Source organism: Cinclus cinclus, chromosome 3 (assembly GCF_963662255.1).
Source record: "Cinclus cinclus chromosome 3, bCinCin1.1, whole genome shotgun sequence".
Taxonomy (NCBI): Eukaryota; Metazoa; Chordata; class Aves; order Passeriformes; family Cinclidae; genus Cinclus; species Cinclus cinclus.
Window position 1 is genome coordinate 75,651,507 of NC_085048.1, and position 21,323 is coordinate 75,672,829.

General features: G+C 36.0%; 1 protein-coding gene across 1 annotated transcript in view; it reads left to right on the plus strand.

Annotated features, from left to right (window-relative positions):
* PRKN (parkin RBR E3 ubiquitin protein ligase) overlaps positions 1-21,323 on the plus strand; it is a 563,177-nt gene that overhangs the window by 198,492 nt on the left and 343,362 nt on the right. The window contains exon 6 of the mRNA XM_062489014.1: positions 19,731-19,846. Within this exon, the coding sequence (XP_062344998.1) occupies positions 19,731-19,846 (116 nt within the window). The remainder of the gene's footprint in view (positions 1-19,730; positions 19,847-21,323) is intronic.

The window sequence follows — 21,323 nt, forward strand, 5'->3', positions numbered from 1 at the left end:
GATTATGAATGATTTTTTCGAATAAATCCTCTGCTGTTTTGGATGTTGTGCTTCAGTTGTTAACATTGCCAAATAGAGGGAAAAAACCCACTACCACCACCATCTTTGTTGCTTGTTTTATTTTTTCATCTGTAGTTCAGTTCCAGAAAACCTTTTCTTGAAAATATGAGCATTAAGCATGCTTTCAGTGTTTTATTCTGTCTTACATGAGCAATTTATGTGATTGTGCTCAGCTGCTAGTTTCTCATTGCCCTTCACAACTGCCTTTTGAAAATAAGCAGTTGTTTTGAACAGAACTTTGCGTCTTCATCAATGATAGAGCTCTTGAAAAATTATTCAGATGGAGTAGAGACTTCATCATTTGATGAAAGGCAGTTTCAGGTGAGTAAAAAATTTGTCCTGTACTAGAAATCAGCGACACCTTTGGAAAGACAGATAACTGTATACTAGCACGCTAACAGCTTTTCTTCAAATTATTTGATGCCCCTGGTTTCACTGAAAAGTAAGTTAATTTTTATAAATTATCATTTCTATCCTCCTTGAGACTGTCAGTATCAAGGGTTCAATGATACAGAAAGTGAGCAGAGCACAGCTTATGTTCATCTGACCAAATCCTGGATCATTCTTGTAATAAATCCTTTGACTGCTGAAAGGTAGATTTTGAATTTGCAAACCAAAACTGAATATAAATTCACCTTTCATGTTTTAAAGGTGTTTTACTTCTAGAAATGTCTGAAGAACGTGCTGATGATGCATTGCAGCAAGGAACTTATTCTGTACCTCGGCTGTCTTGGCTATCATAAAAACTTCATATTGTATGATTATAGCATCCTATTTCAGTCTGATGCAGTGTCCTTTTGCTGTTATTTTGTTGTTCAAATAAGCCACAGGTAGATTCCTTTTTGCCCATTACATAATTAAACTTAAGCACTCTTTACCATGATGTATTGTGGAAGTTGCAATGTATTCAAATAGTAACAAACTAATGGAAGAAAAATCCAATGTGAACTGTTAAATATGAAGACTCCTTCTGATTTATAAAGTTTCTGAACAATAAATTGCTGGAGATTAAGAACAGGTTTTTGCCAAATACTATATTCAAGTTTTTATTATTAGCACGCATTCTAAGCATCTACTGTTAACTTCCTACTAAAGACAAGATCTAGGATTGAATGGTCTGCTCTATGATTTCATGTGGGGAAATGTTTGTCACCAACAGTTACTCTGTTCTCCATTCTCTCTTCTCTTATGGAAAATGGTGATCATCAGATTCAGACAGAAAGGATAAATATGACTATATTTTTCATAATCCATGTAATTTTTTTCAATATCCATCCATCTATTGCAATCAGCATAGCTGTTAGGGTGTTTGCAGGTAAAGAAGTGGGAAGGGCCTTTGCATGGGTTCCACAGTGATGTTTATTACAGCCACACGTGTGGACAGTCCAGAGTCAGGGGCAAAAGGCAAAGGTCTTGTGATAATAAGAGTCCAGGTTGAGTACATGGGATAATCGTGGCGGGAGAAGAAGTAACAGGGACCAATTACCAGGGGACATGGGGGCAGTACAGGGGTGGGGTTAGGGCATGAGAATCAACAGGGGAACAGGGTGGGAGTGACTGAAAGCTTGAGGGACAGGGAAGGGACATGGACTGACCCAGGAACAGATCAAGGGTACATTGGCCTGACAGAACAGGGTTTGCTATGAGAGAAGATTTTTATGTCTCCCAAACTGGGAATGCCTTTTAGGGTCTCCACATCCATCCATCCATCCATCCAGTCTTAGCTACAACTAGCATGAACACAACAGGCAAGTGGAATCCAAGTCCAGTGTGTTCTGCTCTGCCACGGGAAGGAGATGTGAGAGATTCTCAATGGCATGTGTTATTGCCATCATTTGGTCTTGAGCTTAGTAGTGAGACTGGCGTTACAGCTGCTCTATTTTTGCTTGATGTTGACCAAGTTGTTTTCACATATTATTTGGACACTGTTATACCATTCATGTATTTTGTCCATTCGAGTTGTAGGAAACATGCAGGTATTTGGGGATCTGAACAAACTGGGAAGCAGTAGTTGAAAACTATGGACAAAATAGAATTATATGAACGCCAGAGAAAGAAACTCATGAAGACCCAATAAAGTCAGATCCAAACCCTAACATCACATTTGTTCTGTTGCTTGTTTCGCAAAGAAGACCCACATTTTCTTTCAAACTTATCTTATTTGATATATATTTTTGTATGTACTCTGTCAATGTGTCTAATGTGCTCAGGGATAGATTTTTGTAATTCAATTGATTTCAGTAACACTTTGACTGAATCTTTTTGTTGCTCACTGCACATGACATTTAAACAGTATGTTAGTGTCTGCAGCTGGTGCAATTCCATTGCTGATGATTGAAGTCTTGGATTACCATTCAAGCATGCCACATATTTGTGCAATCATCTATCAGCAATCTAGTCAGATGAAGGTGATTTTGTTAGGGTACAGTATGGTTACAGAGGAGTCTCTCATATGTCAGGCAGCATTTACAATGCAAGAACACAGTTTCTTTATTCACATGCGGCAAGTACTGTTACTGATTGTTTAATAACTGTGTCAATTTGCAGGCTGACACACTATGTGAGATATTCTGTTAGATCTAAAAGCTGCCATAAAATTTACCTTGGCATTAAATCTGTTTCCCACCTATATTTTTCATGCTTAATGTTCTGGTCTGGGATTCTTAAACATGAAGGTATTAGGTTTTGATTAACAATTGTCTGCTATTTTTGGTCTGACTATTTCTAAGAAATTGTGCCTGTAGCTGATTTAGGACCAGTTTGTAAACTTGAATTTGTGTTGTCTGCTTCTGTGCATGCACCTTATGAAATTAGCTGATTTTTTACAAATCGGAACTGAATTTAAAATAAGCGTGCACTATTTATAGGATGTGGTGGTGTGAGATACTGCAGTCAATGGCATTACCTGTGAGCTTCTCTCACCAGGGGCTGCAAGGTAATTCATATTGGAACTGCTGCAACCTATAAATGGGCTCTGTCTCTCATGGTTCATGCTAATGTGATGGGTGATTGTCAACTAGCTGCTGTCAGAAATGGCTGAATTCTCCTAGTATAGCTATCTGGGGCAAGGCTTAAGGGGTTGTATTGAGTTTACAATGTGTATTTCTAGCTCAGAGAAGTCAAGTATAAGGAAAATTTATGTTATTTTGAGTCTAGAAGGCTTAAATTCTAATAACAAATGTCTTCTGGATTCTGTTTTCTGTCTTAATGGCCTAATTCAGAAAGATATTTAGAATATATACCCAACTTTAAATATACAAATACTCTGCTGAGGTTAACAATGCTCTATGTTTTAGGCACCTGCCGCATTTGGGACATCAATCTGAATGCATAAATAATTGCTTGGATAAATATATAAAAATTTTTCAGTGAAGGTCTAGCAATTGTCAGTAGAAATACTCAGTGTTTTGGTCTGTTTGTTGGGAGGATGGTCAGAAGTGCTTTTCCCTTGCTTTAGCACAATGAATGGTTAGAAACATATGGTTTAAAAAAATGAAATAACTTTTTAAGAACATGTTATCCACAATTTTTGACAGTAAGGATTGCAACAGTTCTCTTTCAAATATTTGTGCAATTCTGTGTTTCATGGTATTTAACATCTGCTGTTCAGTTGTACTGTACATCATGGCAGCTCTTTGGGACTTCAGTAAATGTTTGGGGCATTCCAAAATGAAATGTCTGAGTTTTTCCACTGTGGCATTTAAATGTATGTGGGCAAACTAACTGTGGTTATGAATTGCTCTTAGGAGCTACAGATGGTTAAACTGCTGCCAGGAAATGAGGGAAAGAATGTTCTAGTGAAAAGTAGGTTTCTTCCATTTGATGCATAAACCTGCTTCACTCTCCTGCTACCCCACCATTGCAACATTAGGAATGGCACAGAATTCTTCAAGTTGCATCAGTATTTTATAGTTCTCTGCTGCACAGAAGAAATGGCTATTTTTAATGCTTATGAAGTAATTACTAAGAATTAACTTTTCATCAAATACCACTGTTACAGTGCCATTAGGAGGAATTGTAAATGTGCACATCCCATTCTTTACAAATGGAACTATTAGCCCCACGTGAATTTGAGTTTGTAAATGGGGAAAAGTAATGAAATTTGCTGTGGAGATACCTATTAAAGATGCTCTGACTTTTATGTGTTAGAGGTGGCACCTACAAAGTCATTTCTGGAAGCTTATTCTTAATGGTTGGTGGTAGTGCATTGCTTGCAGAATCACTAACCTGTCAATAAGGATTTCTTGTGATAACTTAATTCTTGCAATTTACAGGTTTTGCTAGAGCATTTGTGTTCTGTAGAATCTCCTAACCAATATTTTTAGCTCAGAGAAACCCGACCTAATAAATTTGTACAGTTCATTTAAACTTTGATTTAAAATATTTTGTTTTCTAAGTATCTGTAAAAGTCATAAGTACTCCTTAAAATATATAGGAATATACATACAAAGTATATGACAAAGAGAAGAAACATGATGGAAAACATTTGATCCATATTATCATCTCCACTCACTGCTGCCAAAAAATAAAAACCCTAACCATCCCCGCCCAAAAAAGCATCCACAGATAAAGTGGTAAAAATTGCAAGGTTGAAAGCTCTTCAAATCAAATAACTGACATACATTAACATAATCTTTACAGTTGTGTTTAAAGTAACACTATTTCCTCTGTTAATTTTTTTAGTGATTTCAAAATAATAAATTTAGTAAAATTTAATTTAATAAAATAAATTAATTATTTACATTTAATAAATTTATTTAAAATTATTAAATAACATAATAATTTTAATGATTTTAAAATATCACATATATCAGACACTGAGTTAGTTTTGAATATTTTAACCAGCATCTTGGAGCATGCTTTCAATGAATTATACAATGGTTTGGGCTGGAAGGGATCTTAAAGATTGTCTCATTCCAACTTCCTGCCATGGGCAGAGGCACCTTGAAGGCCTGTTTCTCATTTTGGTTTTCAGAAAGCTCCTGTGATTGGGAGATCAGAATAAACAGTATGGGTTACCTAGGAGATGGCACACCATAGTAACAAGATGTGTTGTTCTGTATTCATTTTTTGCTTATTGTTATTGCATGTAGAGAAGGTCAGATTATTTTTTGTAACATTAGGATGGACTTGCTGTCTCTCCAGTTTTGGACCATGATGTTTTAGGGTGCCTGTTGGGAATCTCAGTTGCAATCTGGCTCAGGTCCATAGATGTATAAGAACTACACAGCTGGAACTCTCTTTCAATTTTGTGAAAACACTGGATTGTTATATCTGTGGTATCTTATTGTCCATGAATTTTTGTTCTCTCTGATTATGTTCTTCATGGGTAAGGGAAAAACCCATTGGAAAAATTGCACTCAGTGTGACTCTTCTCCCAGCTTTCAACAATGTAAAGGCACAGCCTACATCTTGTTTTAGATAATACTCCATGTAGAGATCTGAACCCACTTAATTTGGAGGGTGTCTGCTTCTTTGGAATTAATTTCTGTTGAGGGTAGACTTTTGATATAAGTGAAATATTTGTTGATTGTTTCATACAGTCCATGGAGAAAAAGATGCTTTAACTGCTAAGTTACTGCAAAATGGCACCAGTATCACTGCTAGGCTTGTGACTGAGAGCAGTTGTGGCTTCTGTGCCTTTTGTCTGAAATATACCAGAATTCCCAATGGGAGCAGTACATGGGGGATCGTCTTTTGGGCTTAGCATCTTTTGCAGATGGTAATCTTGAGTGCAGAGTGTGTTGTGCCTTGGCTATACTGTCCTAGTCTCCGAGTTCAGCACTAATTAAGCACTTGGTGTGTCAGGCTGGATAAAATACTGAGCACATGAGCTAGGTATTTGTGTCTGTAGGAGTGCAGTTGCATACCCGCTCTGCTAGGAGCTAAATAAAGAGCTCTGCGTGCTCAGGAAAGGGCTAAATACAGGGTTTCTACTTTCTGTGTAATTGTGTGTGTTTTCCAAAGCATTGCTGAGTTATGGATTGGAAAAAAGTGACTGGGCAGACTACTTATGGTTGTAAGGGCTGGACCATATTTCTATGGCAGGGCCTGTTTAAGTGGCAAGGTGTATTTCCTCATGACTAGATCATAGCAGGATAGCAGATGAGGAGTTAAAACTGTAAACATGTGAAGTAGGCAAGGCAAAACCACACCTGATATCCAGCTATAATTTCTCTCTGAAATTTAAAGGACACACTTTTTTATAATTTGCAGGCCTGAACATTAGAATGGAGTGTGTGTTTTACAGACAATTGTAATTCTCATTTTGGCTACTAATTGCCCAAAAGGGATTATTTTACTTATCCAAGGTCTTCCTACTTTTCTCCTACATATTCATGAATATGTAGGCTTCATGATGGAAAGTTTGTTTCCAAGCCGTGAGCTTGCTGCTATTAAATGAGATAATGTGTGTACAGAAAGAATAGCAGTTAGGAAACTGTGAAGGCAGCAGTAAACACAGGGCAGTGTTTGGCGAACTCTGGCTGATTAATTGCTTATGCTATCTATGGCAAAATTTTGTAGTCTGAGGAAAGATGTGTCATAATAAGTGTTATAATAGACTTGTTATGTTTGCATGAACACAACATTTGTGAGACCAAATTTGTACTGTTGGCTCAGTTGCCCCTGTAAGCTCCTCATCCTACCCAGGAAGCGGAGTGAAAAAGATCACTATTTCTGATCTGTGTCTGGCTCTGGCACCACACACCTGTAAGTCAGGGTCAGCTTGAAACCCATGTGTTCACAACCTTGGGGACTCAACATGGTGTGTTTGAAATTCTGCGACTAAGACAATGCATCTAGACAATTGTTTTTGTTTAATGTCTTTGGCAATATGTCCTTTTTTATTCTTTTATCCCATTAGAAGGCAATTATTTTGGTAATGCATTTCTGTCTTTCAAATTATCCCTTTTCCTTATGTAAAATTGAAGCAAATTTGTTTAGTAATAAACAGATTTTAAAGTTCTGGGAGTTCTTTTTTTTTTCCTTAAATAGATTTTTGAGGTAATTTTCAAGTTTAAACTTTGGCCATTTTAGTTTGTAAGGCAGATCTTATAATAAAAATAATTTTTGAAATGTCAAATGCATAACTTAATGTATGTTGTTTGGGAAAATAATTCAAGAGCTGTTTATGCTCTTTTAAAGATTTTGCTGGTGTGTAAACCCATTTTTAGTCACATTTTCAAACTATATTACTGTTCTTTCAGAGTGAGAGCATGAATTTCTATTACATTCTTTTCACTAAGTATGTATTTACATGCTATTTCTCCGGGTAGAAATCTATTCAAAAGAATAGTGGATCAGAAACTGTTTAGCAATGGAGAAGTGTAAAAAGGTTTTGCTCTCAGTTGCCTAGCTGGTCAGAAGCCTAGAGGAAACTGGACTGGGAATTAGCAGCAGTTAGGGAGATAATGTGTTTCCAGAAGTAGTGAGATAAGCAAAACCATGCCCCATTTAGTGTTCCTCAGGGGTCCACAAGGTCAAATATTGCTGGTAAAATTCCTGGTGCCTGAAGGCCATAGGTTATCTATAGCTAGTAAGTTTTCTCAGTCCCTAAAACAGGGATGGAAGCCACAGACCATATCTGGGTGTGCCTGCTCCTTATCTCTGCCTAGGTGATGTGCTGGCTGGCAACCACCTAAAGACTGTCAGGGACCTTGCTAACCCTGCAACTGTGCGGATGACTTGTTCAATCACTCTAAAATGCTCTTGGATTGTTTTTAACAACAAGCTGTTTGCTAGTGTAGATGTAGCCTTATTCACTTCAGGATTTTTTAATTTAGGAAAAAAACATAGGGTTTTGTTTCTGCTTGTTTTTTTTTGCAGTGAAGACAATGTAAACAGACAATGGTTTGTTAGGAAAAAATTGTCGCATTAGTGAAAACAGTCTATCAAGGCTTCATCAGCATTATACTAAAGTTATGCAAACAACCATCTACACTAGATAATATATTTATGCATTAAATTATCTTAAAGGAAGAATAGCCACATCTTTCTGGCTTTAATAGTGCAAAATGCCTTTTCAGATGTGACACTGTGCTGTCATCTACTGAGAAATGTTGGCTTATTCTGTACTGGTATGTGCATGAAATAATGGCTTTTGTATTAAATGCTTGTTTAACTTATTTACTGCATTTTTCAGATTTCTTATGCTATAAACTGTAGGTAAGAGTATGCAAACAAAAAATGGATTTTTTTTTCCCAACAAGATTATACAGGAGATAATGAATTTCCCACTGTGACTTATATTTTCTAGCTCATCTTGCATATGTATTGCATCTAGCTCATCCCTACATATTGTGTATAGAAAATATTTTTGAAAAAAAGGATGGTGACAGCATAAAACTAAATTCCAGGAAACTGTCAGTTTGCTGCAGAGACTTTAGAGAATTCTGCAGTATAAGATTAGCCAAAGAGAAGAGTGGGTTTTGGTGGGAATTTTTAAGGACTTTTTGTTTGTTTGTCCCTTCTACTCACTTCATTTACTGCAGCCCTCTGTAACTTTCAAGAGCATCTGTTAACCTGTAAGAACCTCTGGGGAAAAGCTTTTCAAGAGTTCAGGCTATAGTACCATTTTATTAGTTAGGGATTTATTCAACTCCATATCAACACTGTATACATTTGGGTTTTTAAATGTCTTAATAGTGTAAAAAAATAGTCATATATTTGCTCTTCATAAGTTGGTGAGGTGTTTATGCTAGATACTATAGTTCAGATTTTGGTATTTAAAATACTGACTAAATATTTATCTTGCCAATAAAACCTCTTTATCTCATTGCACACAAGTGGAAGAAAACATTCTTCCTTGTGTAGGGTTACATAGCTGAAATGGATAAAATTAACTAAACATATGCATAGCCTTCTCCCCTTCTTGGAAGATGTCAATATGAATCAGCTATTAGAATTAGGGTATTCATGTGGTTATGTTTTGCATCATTGGTCCTTTTCCTGTGTATCACATATTTTGGCTATTGTGCAGAATATTTTGATTGCTTTTTGTTTTAAGAAAGTCTCAGTTTGTGTGCTACCACACAAATATCTCATCTGTCTTCTCAGTCCATTCAGAAGACAAGGCTTAAACTAGGAAACCAGAGGAAAGGAAAAAATTCCAAATTTACTAAAATTAATCTCAACCTCATCAACTGTGGCAGTTGAACAAATCTGAAAAAAAAAATAATAGGTATTGCAACAAATCTGAAAAAAATAACTACTGGAAAAGCTTTGCAGAATTTTCTCAAATATTATGGTTTAATGTGTCTTGTTCTATGTGGTTAGACATTACCTCTGTTGGTAGGACACGAGACCTGCTCCTAAGCATTTTTGTGAAAAGGAGAATATTAAGAGCATGAACCCAAATGATTTAGTAGAACTCTAGTAAGACTTAAGGATGGCGTAGCTGTAGTTGTGCTAACAATATATTATCATGAAAAAGAACATGAATCAAAAGATAAGCCACAAACCTCTGGGTGTCAAATAGAACTAAAAAAACCCTACTGTTTTTACAAGGCAGGCATACCTTGTACAGAGGGAGATAAAAACATTTCTGCCATTTCATCCCTCTCCTCCTCTCACTGTTTCCATCGTAACTGGGCAGTCTTGGCTGGTTCATTCTCATTCATATCTTGATCTATGACAGGCTTTGGGAAGATGACAGAACAAACTGTCCTGTTTTTCAAAGCTGAAGACACAGAGATGAAGCAAAGAGCCACTCCTGTAGTATTACAGCCTAATTCTGTCTGCCCAGTGTCATCACATAAATACTGATGCTCCCCCTGAGGCAGCCATAGCGCTAAATGAAAGGTGTCTTAGTACTGTCTTTCAGCTGTGTTAGAGACTTGTAGATCATCTATATGGTTAATGGATGGACATGGGGCTCTAGGACATAGGTGATATTAGTTAAAGGCTGGAAACCTAAACCCGAAAATAACAGTCATTTTTTTAAAATTACTATTGAGTTAAAAAATACCTTTTTTTGAGGCTTCAAGCCTGTCTAGTCTCTTTGATATCAAGGCATGGACAAAACTTATATTTTTCAGTTGTGACAAGATCAGATGAATGGAAATCTACTGCATGTATTGCAGAAAGACCATCAGTATTAACTGACTAGACTTTGGAATTACTCCTGCCATACAGAATACTCAAGAAAAAGTAATAGTCCATTAAAGAAATTATGTACTTAGGCATTGTGATTTGTTAACTCTGTGGACTTCTGAAACTTCTTTGAGACCTTACAATGGAGTGTCACCTCTGCAATATTTATAACTCAAGTATAGGAGTCCTGTTTCTTCTACTTTTTAGATTTTTTTTTTCTGTAGTTATTTTGAAGGTTTGATTACTGTCTTTACCCTAAGTGCTTGCTAACATGGTTGGAAGATAAACAAGTCACTCGAGCCTGTAATTACAAGCAACTTTTTTGTGCCATAAGAAGCACTGCCTGAGGATCCGCTATCATGTAGTATTCTAGTTTCTTCTCTCCTTGAGCCCTTTTCATGGCTTTTGTTCACATAAAAATCAAAATCTGATTGTCAGAGGAAATTATACTCAAAGTAAAGAGTTTATTCTCTACAGGAAACACTTGATAGCAAATTTAGACAGTTGGATTCTACTTTAAAAGAGGCTGATGGGAAAGTTTTAGTCCCAGGAATCAGCACTAGTGTTCAGGATATGATGATTATAATATGTTGTAAGAAGCTACTCTGAAAGAAACTTTTTCTGTGGCTCAAGTAATTCAAAGGGATTTTTCCAAAATAATCTGTGTGCTGATGAACAAATTCAACAGAACAATTTGTTTTGGGCTCTGGAGTCTGGGCTAGGTAATTTCATCATCCTGACACCTGCAGTCTTGGTTCAGCCCAAAAGTTAGTGTTGGTCAGAGATGGCATTGGATGAAAAAAGTTAGGAGCAGAGAAGGGAAGGGGAAGTGTTTACATTCTTTCAGAGAAAGGAATGCGTAAAGCTTTCATAGTATTTTATATTAAAGTGTGACTGTTCTGATTGAAAAGTTATTTAGTTAAACTATACTACTGTATATTTACATGCCACAGGCATTGCAGTACCTGTGACCTATTAGTTAGGCATTTTTTGGGATTGGCTGTCTATAGGGCCTTTGATTCCACTGCAAGGTAACATTCCAGACAGAGATCAATTATAAGGACACACAATGTCCTACAGCCTTCATTTCTTTGTCTATACATTGAGGAAATGGGTGATAGAAGAACTATGTTATTTTGCATTTGTGTCATGGAAATTCTGTTACTTGAATGAATGACAGCAGAATTAGTGAATACTTGTTAGACCTCAAGTCACCACTTGCAGAGAAAAGCAAGTGTGTTGTGTGGTTGCCTTTAGGTGAGCAAAGCAAATGAGGAATGTTGCTGTTAAAAATGTGAAGAGTCACTTTCCCACAGAGTATCTCCCTGCATGGTTGAAATAGTATTGTGTGGGCAGCAGCAGCTAAGGGATTTCCAAGGCACTTGTGTTCTATTTTTCCACCTTGTTGTTTCTAGTAGACAAGAAAAGAAAATTATATGATAGGTACAACATTTCTTACTGCTTTGGTTATACAGAAAATTCCAAGAAAAGTATAGTTTCATGTTTTATTCAGAGACCAGGTGTCATTATAAACTTGTATAGATAATAACCCATCACACCAGTTATCTTAATCTTAAATATAACTTGCTCCTCTGTTTAGACTTTTTAAAAAATCAGTAACTACACAGGGGTTTAGTGTGGACAATAGATAGACAAGCTTTTTTTCAGTCATCAGTAATCTTGGTTATATCACATCTAATGTCTGAATAAAAACTGAATGGTACTGTAGCTGTCCTGGCAAAAAATTTTGAGCAATATCTCTATTCTTCCAATGAATTATGGAAAATTAAAGATATAAATCTTTATCCTTGGCAAGGGGAATAAATGCATAAACAGATTGGGTTTTTCACCTTGATTTTTGTTCATGTTTTAAAAGAATCTGGATAAAAGTGGGATCTAGGTATAATTACAATAGTCTGTTACTATTGCCTGTCCCTAAAAGTGTCTCATGAAAATGATTTATGATGAGTTTTAGATACATTTTTATATTCCTAAACCTTGGCCTAAGTGACTTGGTTCAGAACTAAAATGCTAGGTCTTCTAAAGATTCATGAGTAGTATGTATATTTCCTGTCCTGTAATCCTGCTGCACTCAAATATTTTCCATATCAAAGGCTTTCTGTTCAAGTAGTTATTATGCAACCAATTGTTTTTAATATTCCTTACTGAATAAAAGGCATGGTTAATACGTTAAATTCTGAGACAAAGAATTGGAACTGTGTATTTTTAATATTTTTCTTATATGAATTTAATTGAAGTCAAACAAGAATTAAATAGAGATACTGTAGGAGATACTGACACTTCTTTCTCTGAAGTATGTGTCTTTTAGGCACTTGGACACATTTAGATTGCAAGTGTTACAGTTGAAAAGAAGAGAAAGTCTGAATAGACAGAGGAGGATAGCATTTCTGCTCCTGAATGCTACTCATCTCAAAAATGTAATGATAATTTTAAAAGTTCACTCCCTCTATCCTCCAGCCTTCACACAGGTCAGAGGTGATGTTTTCACCAAGACCAAGCCCAAACAAAGAGTTGACAAAAGATACTCATCTTAAAGAGCTTTTAGTATGAATAACAGCCCTTCCTAGCCAGAGGCATTTTGAGAAGGGCACAGGGGTTCAGTCAGAAGCAGGTATTAGAGAGATGCTCAGATTTCTTCTACATTTTTATGCTGCTTTTGTCTCTTGCCAAATTAAATAAGTATATAGTACTTACAAACATTAAAATTTAATATATTAGCATTTTATTGCTCTTTGTTGCATCTGAAGATACTGCAACTTATCTTTGAGGTCAGCTTAGTTATTGGCAGTTTATTAGCAAGGCTTATTGTATAACATCTGATCTCTCTTGGAATATCAGTTTTCCTCCTTGCATCCTATAAAGGCATTTCTTTTGAAGTCCACAGTTTTGACCGTGGCTGTGAATTGCCATCTCCAGGATGTTCAATAACAGGGATTCTGTGAGTTTGAAGGTGGAAGGGATGGGGAAATTTCTGTAGAAATATATATAAAGTATGCTGTTATAGGTGGCATGCTTGTCTTTTCAGTCTTGCTGATTTTTCTGATTCCATTCTGAATGTTTAGATCTGAGATGAGGTTTTCACAGGGTCTCCTCTTTCTAGCAGGAACAATTACTTTAAGTTTGTGGTGGTTTTTTAACGGTGAAGAAATATTGCCTGAGTGAAATGATTATCCTTTTTAGATATTTTTATTAGTTTTGGCATGTAAATTATTAAAGTGAGCAACATAGTTAATAATTGCATTGAAGTATTCATAAAATCTGTCCTAAGGAACTTCAAATCTTCTGTCACTTAACAACCTTGAATATTTTTCTGCTAAATCTTAATAGAAAATTAGCAATTAATCACATGCATTATTATATTGTTTCTAGTGATCAATTCCTGTATTTCTTTTAAACATTGAAACAGCCTTAAGGACCTACCTGATTCAGTTTAAATGCTGATTTAATACTATACATAAATCTTTTCCCTTTAAAATGAGTTAACTGTTTATTTGTCCTTAACCACTGAGACATGAGAGCTGTGTTTATCCCTTGTTTGCCTAGGAGCTGATCCACTTAGTTGTGCCCAGGGGAAGCTGCATTTTTCAGTTTAGGGAAGTCAGCTGCCCTCAGGAATAATGTTTACATCAATTATATCATGGTCAAGTTTAAGAAGTATCAAGTTTAAGAATCACAGGAAATCCATAGAGAAAAGGTTTGATTTTGATTGGAATCTCAAGTAGGAGAAAAATGTTCTTGAATGGAGAGCATCTCAAAAGGAAATAGTGCTGATGACAGTAGCAGAGCCTAAGGTTAACTTCTCATCTACAAGTATAATAATAACAGTTCCAGATGAATTCCAAGCATAGAGACAGAAGAATTTGCTTGTTTAAAGTGTCAGTAGCTATTTGTTTTATTTATGTAGTTTTTTACCATAAGCCCAACTCTACTGAAAATATTTGATATTTGGGTAATAACTTTCTTCCTTAACAGCTGTTTAGGTCTCAGTGTTTGCTTAGCAATGCCAAGCCATGCAGAGCAGCAGTCACCACATAAATGCTACTAGGTGATGCTTACCATGCTCAGTACCTGATTGGAGGTTTTTGGTAGTATTTGGTGAGATGCATGGGGGAACTGCCACTATTTTGAGCAAGATATCTTCCAGTAACCAGAGATAGCCAAAAGACTGTTTGCTCACAGAAGAAGGTGGAGCAGTCTTGTGTATGTAATGCATTCAGGAGTCTATCACAAAGTCATTTAGCACTAAAAATCTTTAATTGCTCTTTGGTTCTACAACCTTCCTCATAGTAGTTAGCCAATGTAGTTCTGATGTTTTTATTTATGTAACTTTAAAAGAAGTGCCTGTTCCATATGTTTTAGATTTATTTGTTTGTTTCTGTCACAGAGATATTTCTATGGCTTGGAAAACTGCCTGTAGTTCTTCTGGGATGTGGGACCCTGAAAATACTCTGCACAGAGTTAAGCTTAGTCTTTCCCAGAACATCCCAGAAGAAATATTTTATTCCACAGCTGAAGTGAGTGTCCTTCAACCTTTCCTCATATCCACTGAATATCTACTAAATTTTTCAGTTTCAAAAGCAAATAAATTATTATCACAGGGATGTGCCAGAATAGCATTGAAGTTTTCTCTCTTTCTTGGGGATAATCATGATGATATAGTTGAAATGGGATTTAAGTTTACTAATATTTTTTTTAAATTAAAACCACACCTTCAATGGCTGTAAAACATTCAAAAATTACTTGTCTATCAATCCTAAATAAACATGTGTGGACAGTTGAGGAAAAAAAATACCATCACGTTGTTTTGTAGTTTATTAACAACTGGGAATAAGAAATCTGCCCGAGTTTTTTTAGTTCAGCCAACTTACACAGCACAGAATGAGAAGCAAGGGAACATGTATTTTTATGTGTATGTGTTGTACACAAGGTGCAGGCTATCTTGGTGGTACTTAGCAAAGACTAGTGGGTTTTTTCTGACTGTGTGTAAACTGGACTTGAGAACATATATCAAAAGGGTAACGTTTCTTCTAGGCCTTTTTCAGTCTGCCTTCCCCCTGATGGTTTGTGTATAACTTTGATCTCACTTATATTGGTTACTTGACTATATAGAAGACAATTCAGTTATCATCAGAAGTTAGGGGTATGTAAACCCCTGGTTCATTTGAAAAGAGAGTTTATAGAGAGATACTTTTAGTAAAATATCAAAGAAGATTGGGGGGGTTGAAAAATTTAAGCATTTTTTTCTTGAGTTTCATAAAAATTAGCTAACATTGACCATCTATCTTTGAACCTTTTCTTCCCTCGTGCACTTTTTATGATGTTGTGTGACACAAAAGCGATAACAGGAGTGAAGAAAATGACACAGCATGTAAGAGTGATGCCTGCTCCCTTCTCTGAATGACAATCTATCAGATACCCTGCCAAAAGGAAGACGTTTATAGTGTTAAATAGAATGTTCACAGTTTCATGGGAACCATGCCTTTAGGCAAGAAAATGATCTAAAGGTATTCACTGCAGTAGAAGGTGACCATAAAACTACTCACTTTTAGAACTAAGAAAAGCACTAAATTTTGTCTCTTCTTTTGCAGTAATTCCTTGATATCCTTACTCATTGCTGAACAGCAATGCTTACAATAATCAGAAAGATTTTTGTACCTAAAAAGACATGTGCAGAAAGGAGGAATAATGTGATTTCTTCTATTTTAAATCATTTTAGATGTAGTCAGTTACTGATGTAGACTGCATGAATTTTTGCTCATTCAATGTTATTCTGTAACGTATGTGTTTTTTTATTATAAAGTGAACATTATGAAAGTACTGTCTCACAGAGCATAAGTTTAGAGACATTTTGATATCAACATCAACCTTAAGAAGTAGCTACTGCTTGTATGAATTTTACAGTTTGAGACTAATTTAGAATATTAGTCTTAAATTGGCTGGCTTCTAGGTCTCTATGCCTTTTTAGAGATTAATATTAGAACATAAATGATTTGGATTAAAAAAATCCATCAAATTTCCCTCCTTAGGGTTCCATACAATAGAGGAAAGACTAAATAAAAGAATAGCTATATTTACTTGCCTAGTGAAATGCAAGGATGGAGAGTGAGAAGTGACTACACTCCTCCCTCTTATATTTTGCTTTCAGTAATTTCATTGCTGGAAGCAATTGAGAAGCAGCTTGTGCTGATGGGTTATCTGTAGTGATAACTTCATAGGTATGTGCCCTGTCATAATAAAGTATGTTAAATCTGTGGAAAATGTGGTAGATTGAGCAAATCAATACTTGTGGATTGTGTATTTATGCAATGTGCAAAACTAGGCAACATAAATTTCTATATGCAGCTGGAAAATTAATTGGTTTCGTGACTTTTAAAAGCTTTTAAACAGATGGAATGTGTATTACTGAAGAAAACAAAAGAACTATTAAAAATGTGGAAATGAAGTCCACACTACTGCAGAGCTGTCAGACACTCAGCATATTGCATTCTCATCTTTTCCTGTACTTCTGACTCCCAGCACAGCACTGAGGTCTCAGACCTCCAGAGACAGACTATTGCATTGATTGTGTAGAACTGTGCTTTGTTTGGGTTGATAGTTTGATTTTCCAAGGGTATACTGCTAGTCTCAACAGATCTGTTGTGAATAACTCTTTTATTCTTTAATCTTCAGGATTTCTTCTGAAAAAGTACTTGACACGTAATCTTGAGGGATTTTTTCCTGTATTTTTAATGAGCTCTCTGTTCTGCTTGTATTTAATATTAAGATTTACTATTTCTTTAATTGCAGTTTAGTCAAGCAGGGAGTCTTTGAATGGATAGCTTTGGAAAGTGGCAAGGTTTTCTTTTGTTATATTAAACAGTGTTTTCACATTCCATAATGTTCTCAATTCAGCAATACTGAAACACATCATAAATTTAATTAGAGGAGTTTTCTTAAAGCAGTGTTTGGACTGATAAACAGAAATATTGAGAAGTAATTTTCCTCAAGATACAGCAGAAATATTTTGGGACTGTAGCACAAGACTCTTGGCTATTTTTCCCTTTCTGTCTCTCTTTCCATGGAATAAGATTTGCATGGTTTTCTTTACCTTCTTCATTAAATGCCTTTTATGACAAGAACTATCATGAAGTATTATCAAAAACCATTATAATCACCAAACAGATGCTCATTAGAGAGAAAAATAGGTCTAAACCTATTTCAATTAGTTCAGAGCTTAGTACCTTTATTGCTCTTTTTGTTTGTGATCCAAATAAGTTTTTATTCTAATGGGTAAATACTTTTATCAATTTTTTTGTATGTTTCCTTGCCCGTAGTTTCTGTGATTTTTCAATATTGTTTTAGCTGCATGAGAAGATATACTGAAGCAAAGAAATATGTATCTTCTACATTGAAATAAATCCTTCTTAAAATTTAATTTGAACAAAATAAACTCAAATTAAAGGACAAAGAAACTTAAGCGCTAAAACCTATTAGCAAATAATGTGAAGACCAATGGATACATTTTTAAAGGTTGAAAATAAATTGAAATTACAGATTGTGTAAGGTTATTCTGGATGAATGTGTAGATCCATTGACTCATTTGAAGCTGAAATGCTTCATGTTAAGCTGATATTTAAAAGATGTGTGTATATCTGTGTTTTGAGCAAGACTGAAAACTTGGGAAGTCTGAAGTCTTGTCTAAGGATGACTTTAAGCATATTTTCTTGCCTGGGACTACTTCCTGATGTTATGAAACAGGACACAAAGATCATTTAGCTGTGTAGAAACATGTACTGGTGACTTCTTTCAGAAGTCTTATGAACAATGACTTTAAGGAATAGGCTTGCCTTTAAACTGTACTCTCACCACATACATGCTTCAGGCACTGTGTCCTTCAGTTATTGCAGGGTATGAATATATTGCTGAATTTATTGCATATATCAGCACTTCTGTGACAAGCAAGAGGGACTAACCTAGGAGGAAGGTTACTTTAATACTTCTCATACTCCAATTACCGAATTCCACCTTAGTGTGGCACGGAACTGCATAGTACTGTATTTGTCTTGTGCAGAAATACATAATGCAGCTAAATAATCATCACCACAGAGGGAAAAAACCCCAAAACATAAATGACAGCTGTTTTGCAAAGAGCTCCCTACTGCAAGTCTGTAGGCATTGAGAAGGTAAGAGTCTGCATGGACTGCTTTTAGTACGGTACTGCAGGAAATAATGCAACCTTTTAGAGAGGGAAAGGGGATTTTGTATTAAACAGAACTGATTTTTTTCATTTTCATTCATCCATACGTTCTCTTTTACTCATGTATTAGTGAATGCTGCAATACGTGTCCACATTGTGTAGGTAGGAACTGTGAGTGTCACTAGCAAATAGCTGGCATGTCTTTTTCATGGCTTTTGAATGGCTCCTGATGCTGAGGGCTGGATGTGACTTTTTCATCCTAAAATAGTTGACAGTAGCTGTATTTTTTTTTTTCCTCCATCTTGTCCCACCTTCAGAAGTCGTTAGGAAATGCTGCTGATTTATTCACTGTCTTTTTTTTCTTCTCTTGCTGCAGTTAGTTTGGGGGGTTTTTTCCTTGTTTTCTTAGTATTTTTTTACCAAGGCCAGGTTTCTTGAGAATAAACTGTGATGTTAGTGCCTTGATGTTTTCAACAATTGTAATTTTTTTATGCCTTATCCTTTCTTCCAATGTTTTTTACCCTTATGTTCCAATTCACATTTCATTTATACCTTGTTTTCATTCCAAGCCTCCACAATTTGTTACTGGAATGAAGGTCTCATAGCAACAAAGAAATTACAAACTTTAATCTGTGGCTCCTATTGCAAAGCATGTGTCTTCAGACTGCTTTTATTTACATATGCTTAGGGTGATTTGGACATTTAGACCAATTTCTTGTAAGAAAATCTGATCGAAAAATAGCATGTTTCTTATGGCCTTCCCTGGGGTGCAGTGGAAGAGAACAAAACACACATTTGTGTGAAAAGTACTATGCTAATTAAAGCAGTCTAAGAGGCTAAAGCAACTTAATTCAAGCACTATGTACTTGCAAATGTGATATGGGCTACAAGAGAGGTAGAGCTTTCCTTTATTAGGATGGGAAAATTGTATCTTAAAGATTTCCAACATCACAAGAGCAAGGCCAGACCACTATTTTAGAGCTAAAATTTTATATTGTAGAGTTCAGAAAATGCTAATATCTGTAACAATAAAAGATAGTGGCAATATTAATGCATATTGAAAATGGTTAGTATTTTGCCTTTGATGACTATACTTACAGAAAGTCTAGATGAAGTGAATTTTTGATTTTTTACAAATCCAGAAGATCACAGAAGGTGTCACACTGATATCTTATTTGCTGGGAAAGGCGCTGAACCAAATACACACCTAGACTGGTATTTTTGCAAGGGATCCCTTGCAAACCCTTCCTAATGATTGTCCTCCTTTGCTGTTGGCAGTGGTGATTTGTCTGTTCTCTCAAATGTCCGTTACCCAAAGATAAAGGAAGGACAGGAGCAGCAGGTATGTAATCTTCTCTTTATCTCTCCTTCAATATTTCAGGAGTTCTACTTTAAATGTGGAGCACACCCAACCACTGACAGTGAAACATCTGTGGCTTTAAACCTCGTTACAACAAACAGCCGCTGTATCACATGTATAACATGCACAGATATTCGGTAAGTACAACAGAAATTGTCAGAGATGTACAGTCTCAGTGCTTCATAGTGCTTATCACTTCCAAAGAGCCTCTTTTTCTTTCTTCGTTTTCCCTTTTAAGGGCTGAGGTTTTTTTCCCCCTGGTAACATGGTGAAAAATGGGTCATATTTTCAGGTGTGTTATTTGTTTTGCTGATAAAATTGCAGTTCATATTTTCGTACCGTAGTCGTGTTGCAGGTCGAAATCTGACTACTTAAGTTCTAACTAAAACCTCAAGTGCTCAAGATAGCGGGATAAGTATGTAGATATTTTCTACTAATATGTATTCAAGAGCCAGGGAAAGAACTGGATTTTTTGGGGGGACAGACTGTTCCTGAAGAAATTAACTTCTTGGTGTTTGTTCTATAAATCAAAGTAAAATGGGTTCTGTTCTCATGTTTGTGTTTATTGTAGTTTGAAATTCTGTAATCCATCTTTGCATGTGGTATTTGGGACATCTATTCAAGAATATCCATTACTTGCAAATGCCTGGAATAAAAACCAATTGCCTGAAAAAGACAGCTACCATTGTAGTGAAGAATTACCTGAAGCACATTTATCTACTGGCTAGGAGATATTTTATGCAAAAGTGTAAAGAGAATTGTGAAATAATAGTAGTTGTTGGTCAGAAGGGAGAAATTGGAAAGGACACTTGAAGTCTGTACTGATTCATACAGTGTGTCTTCTGGAAAGAGCTGGTTTTGGAAGCATCCTTTGTGGTGTATTTACAGAACTGGCTCTTAGGTACAGATTAAACAAAGACCAAATATCAGTGTCTGCCAAATTGGTATGTCAGCATTTTGTAGCAAGGGTGCAGACTCAGCTACTCAAAATTGGCTGGTTCTTGTGCCCCTTCTAAAAATTCCCTGGCCAAGAGAATGACTTGGCTAACTGAAATGCAGACCCCTAGTGCATGTCTGTACTGCTAAATATAAGGGGGCCAAGGGCTGATCCCCAATCCCAAACGAGATGGAAATGACTGACAGATGTCCTGCACAGAGCTGTGTAACCTGGTGCTTCCTCATAGCCAGCTTGGGAGCTGAAACCCAACTATTGTAGATGTACAGCAAAAGAACACTTTTTATCCTAGCAATAAGATGGAATGGAAAAGGGTTTTTTATGTCCCAGTATTTCCTGTGTGGGGCCCAGGAAGTTTCAGAAGAGCTCACTGAACTATATGTAGTACAACAAAGGGGTGAGACTTGCTGATAGCTGTTTTTTGGGATAAACTGTACCCATGTCTGGGATCTGTGTCCACAGAGTTCTCAAGAACTCTAAGTATTTCTGGACTGCAGGAAAAGTTGTCTGTTCCTGAGAATTTGCTGTGTTTCTATTACATTCTCAATTAAACAAAAACAGAACCATCCAAAAAATTAAAAAAAAAAAAGAAAAAAGAAAATATAGGAAAAAAAAGTTGTGTGAAATCTCCTTTCTGGGTAACATCATTAAAAGAAGCA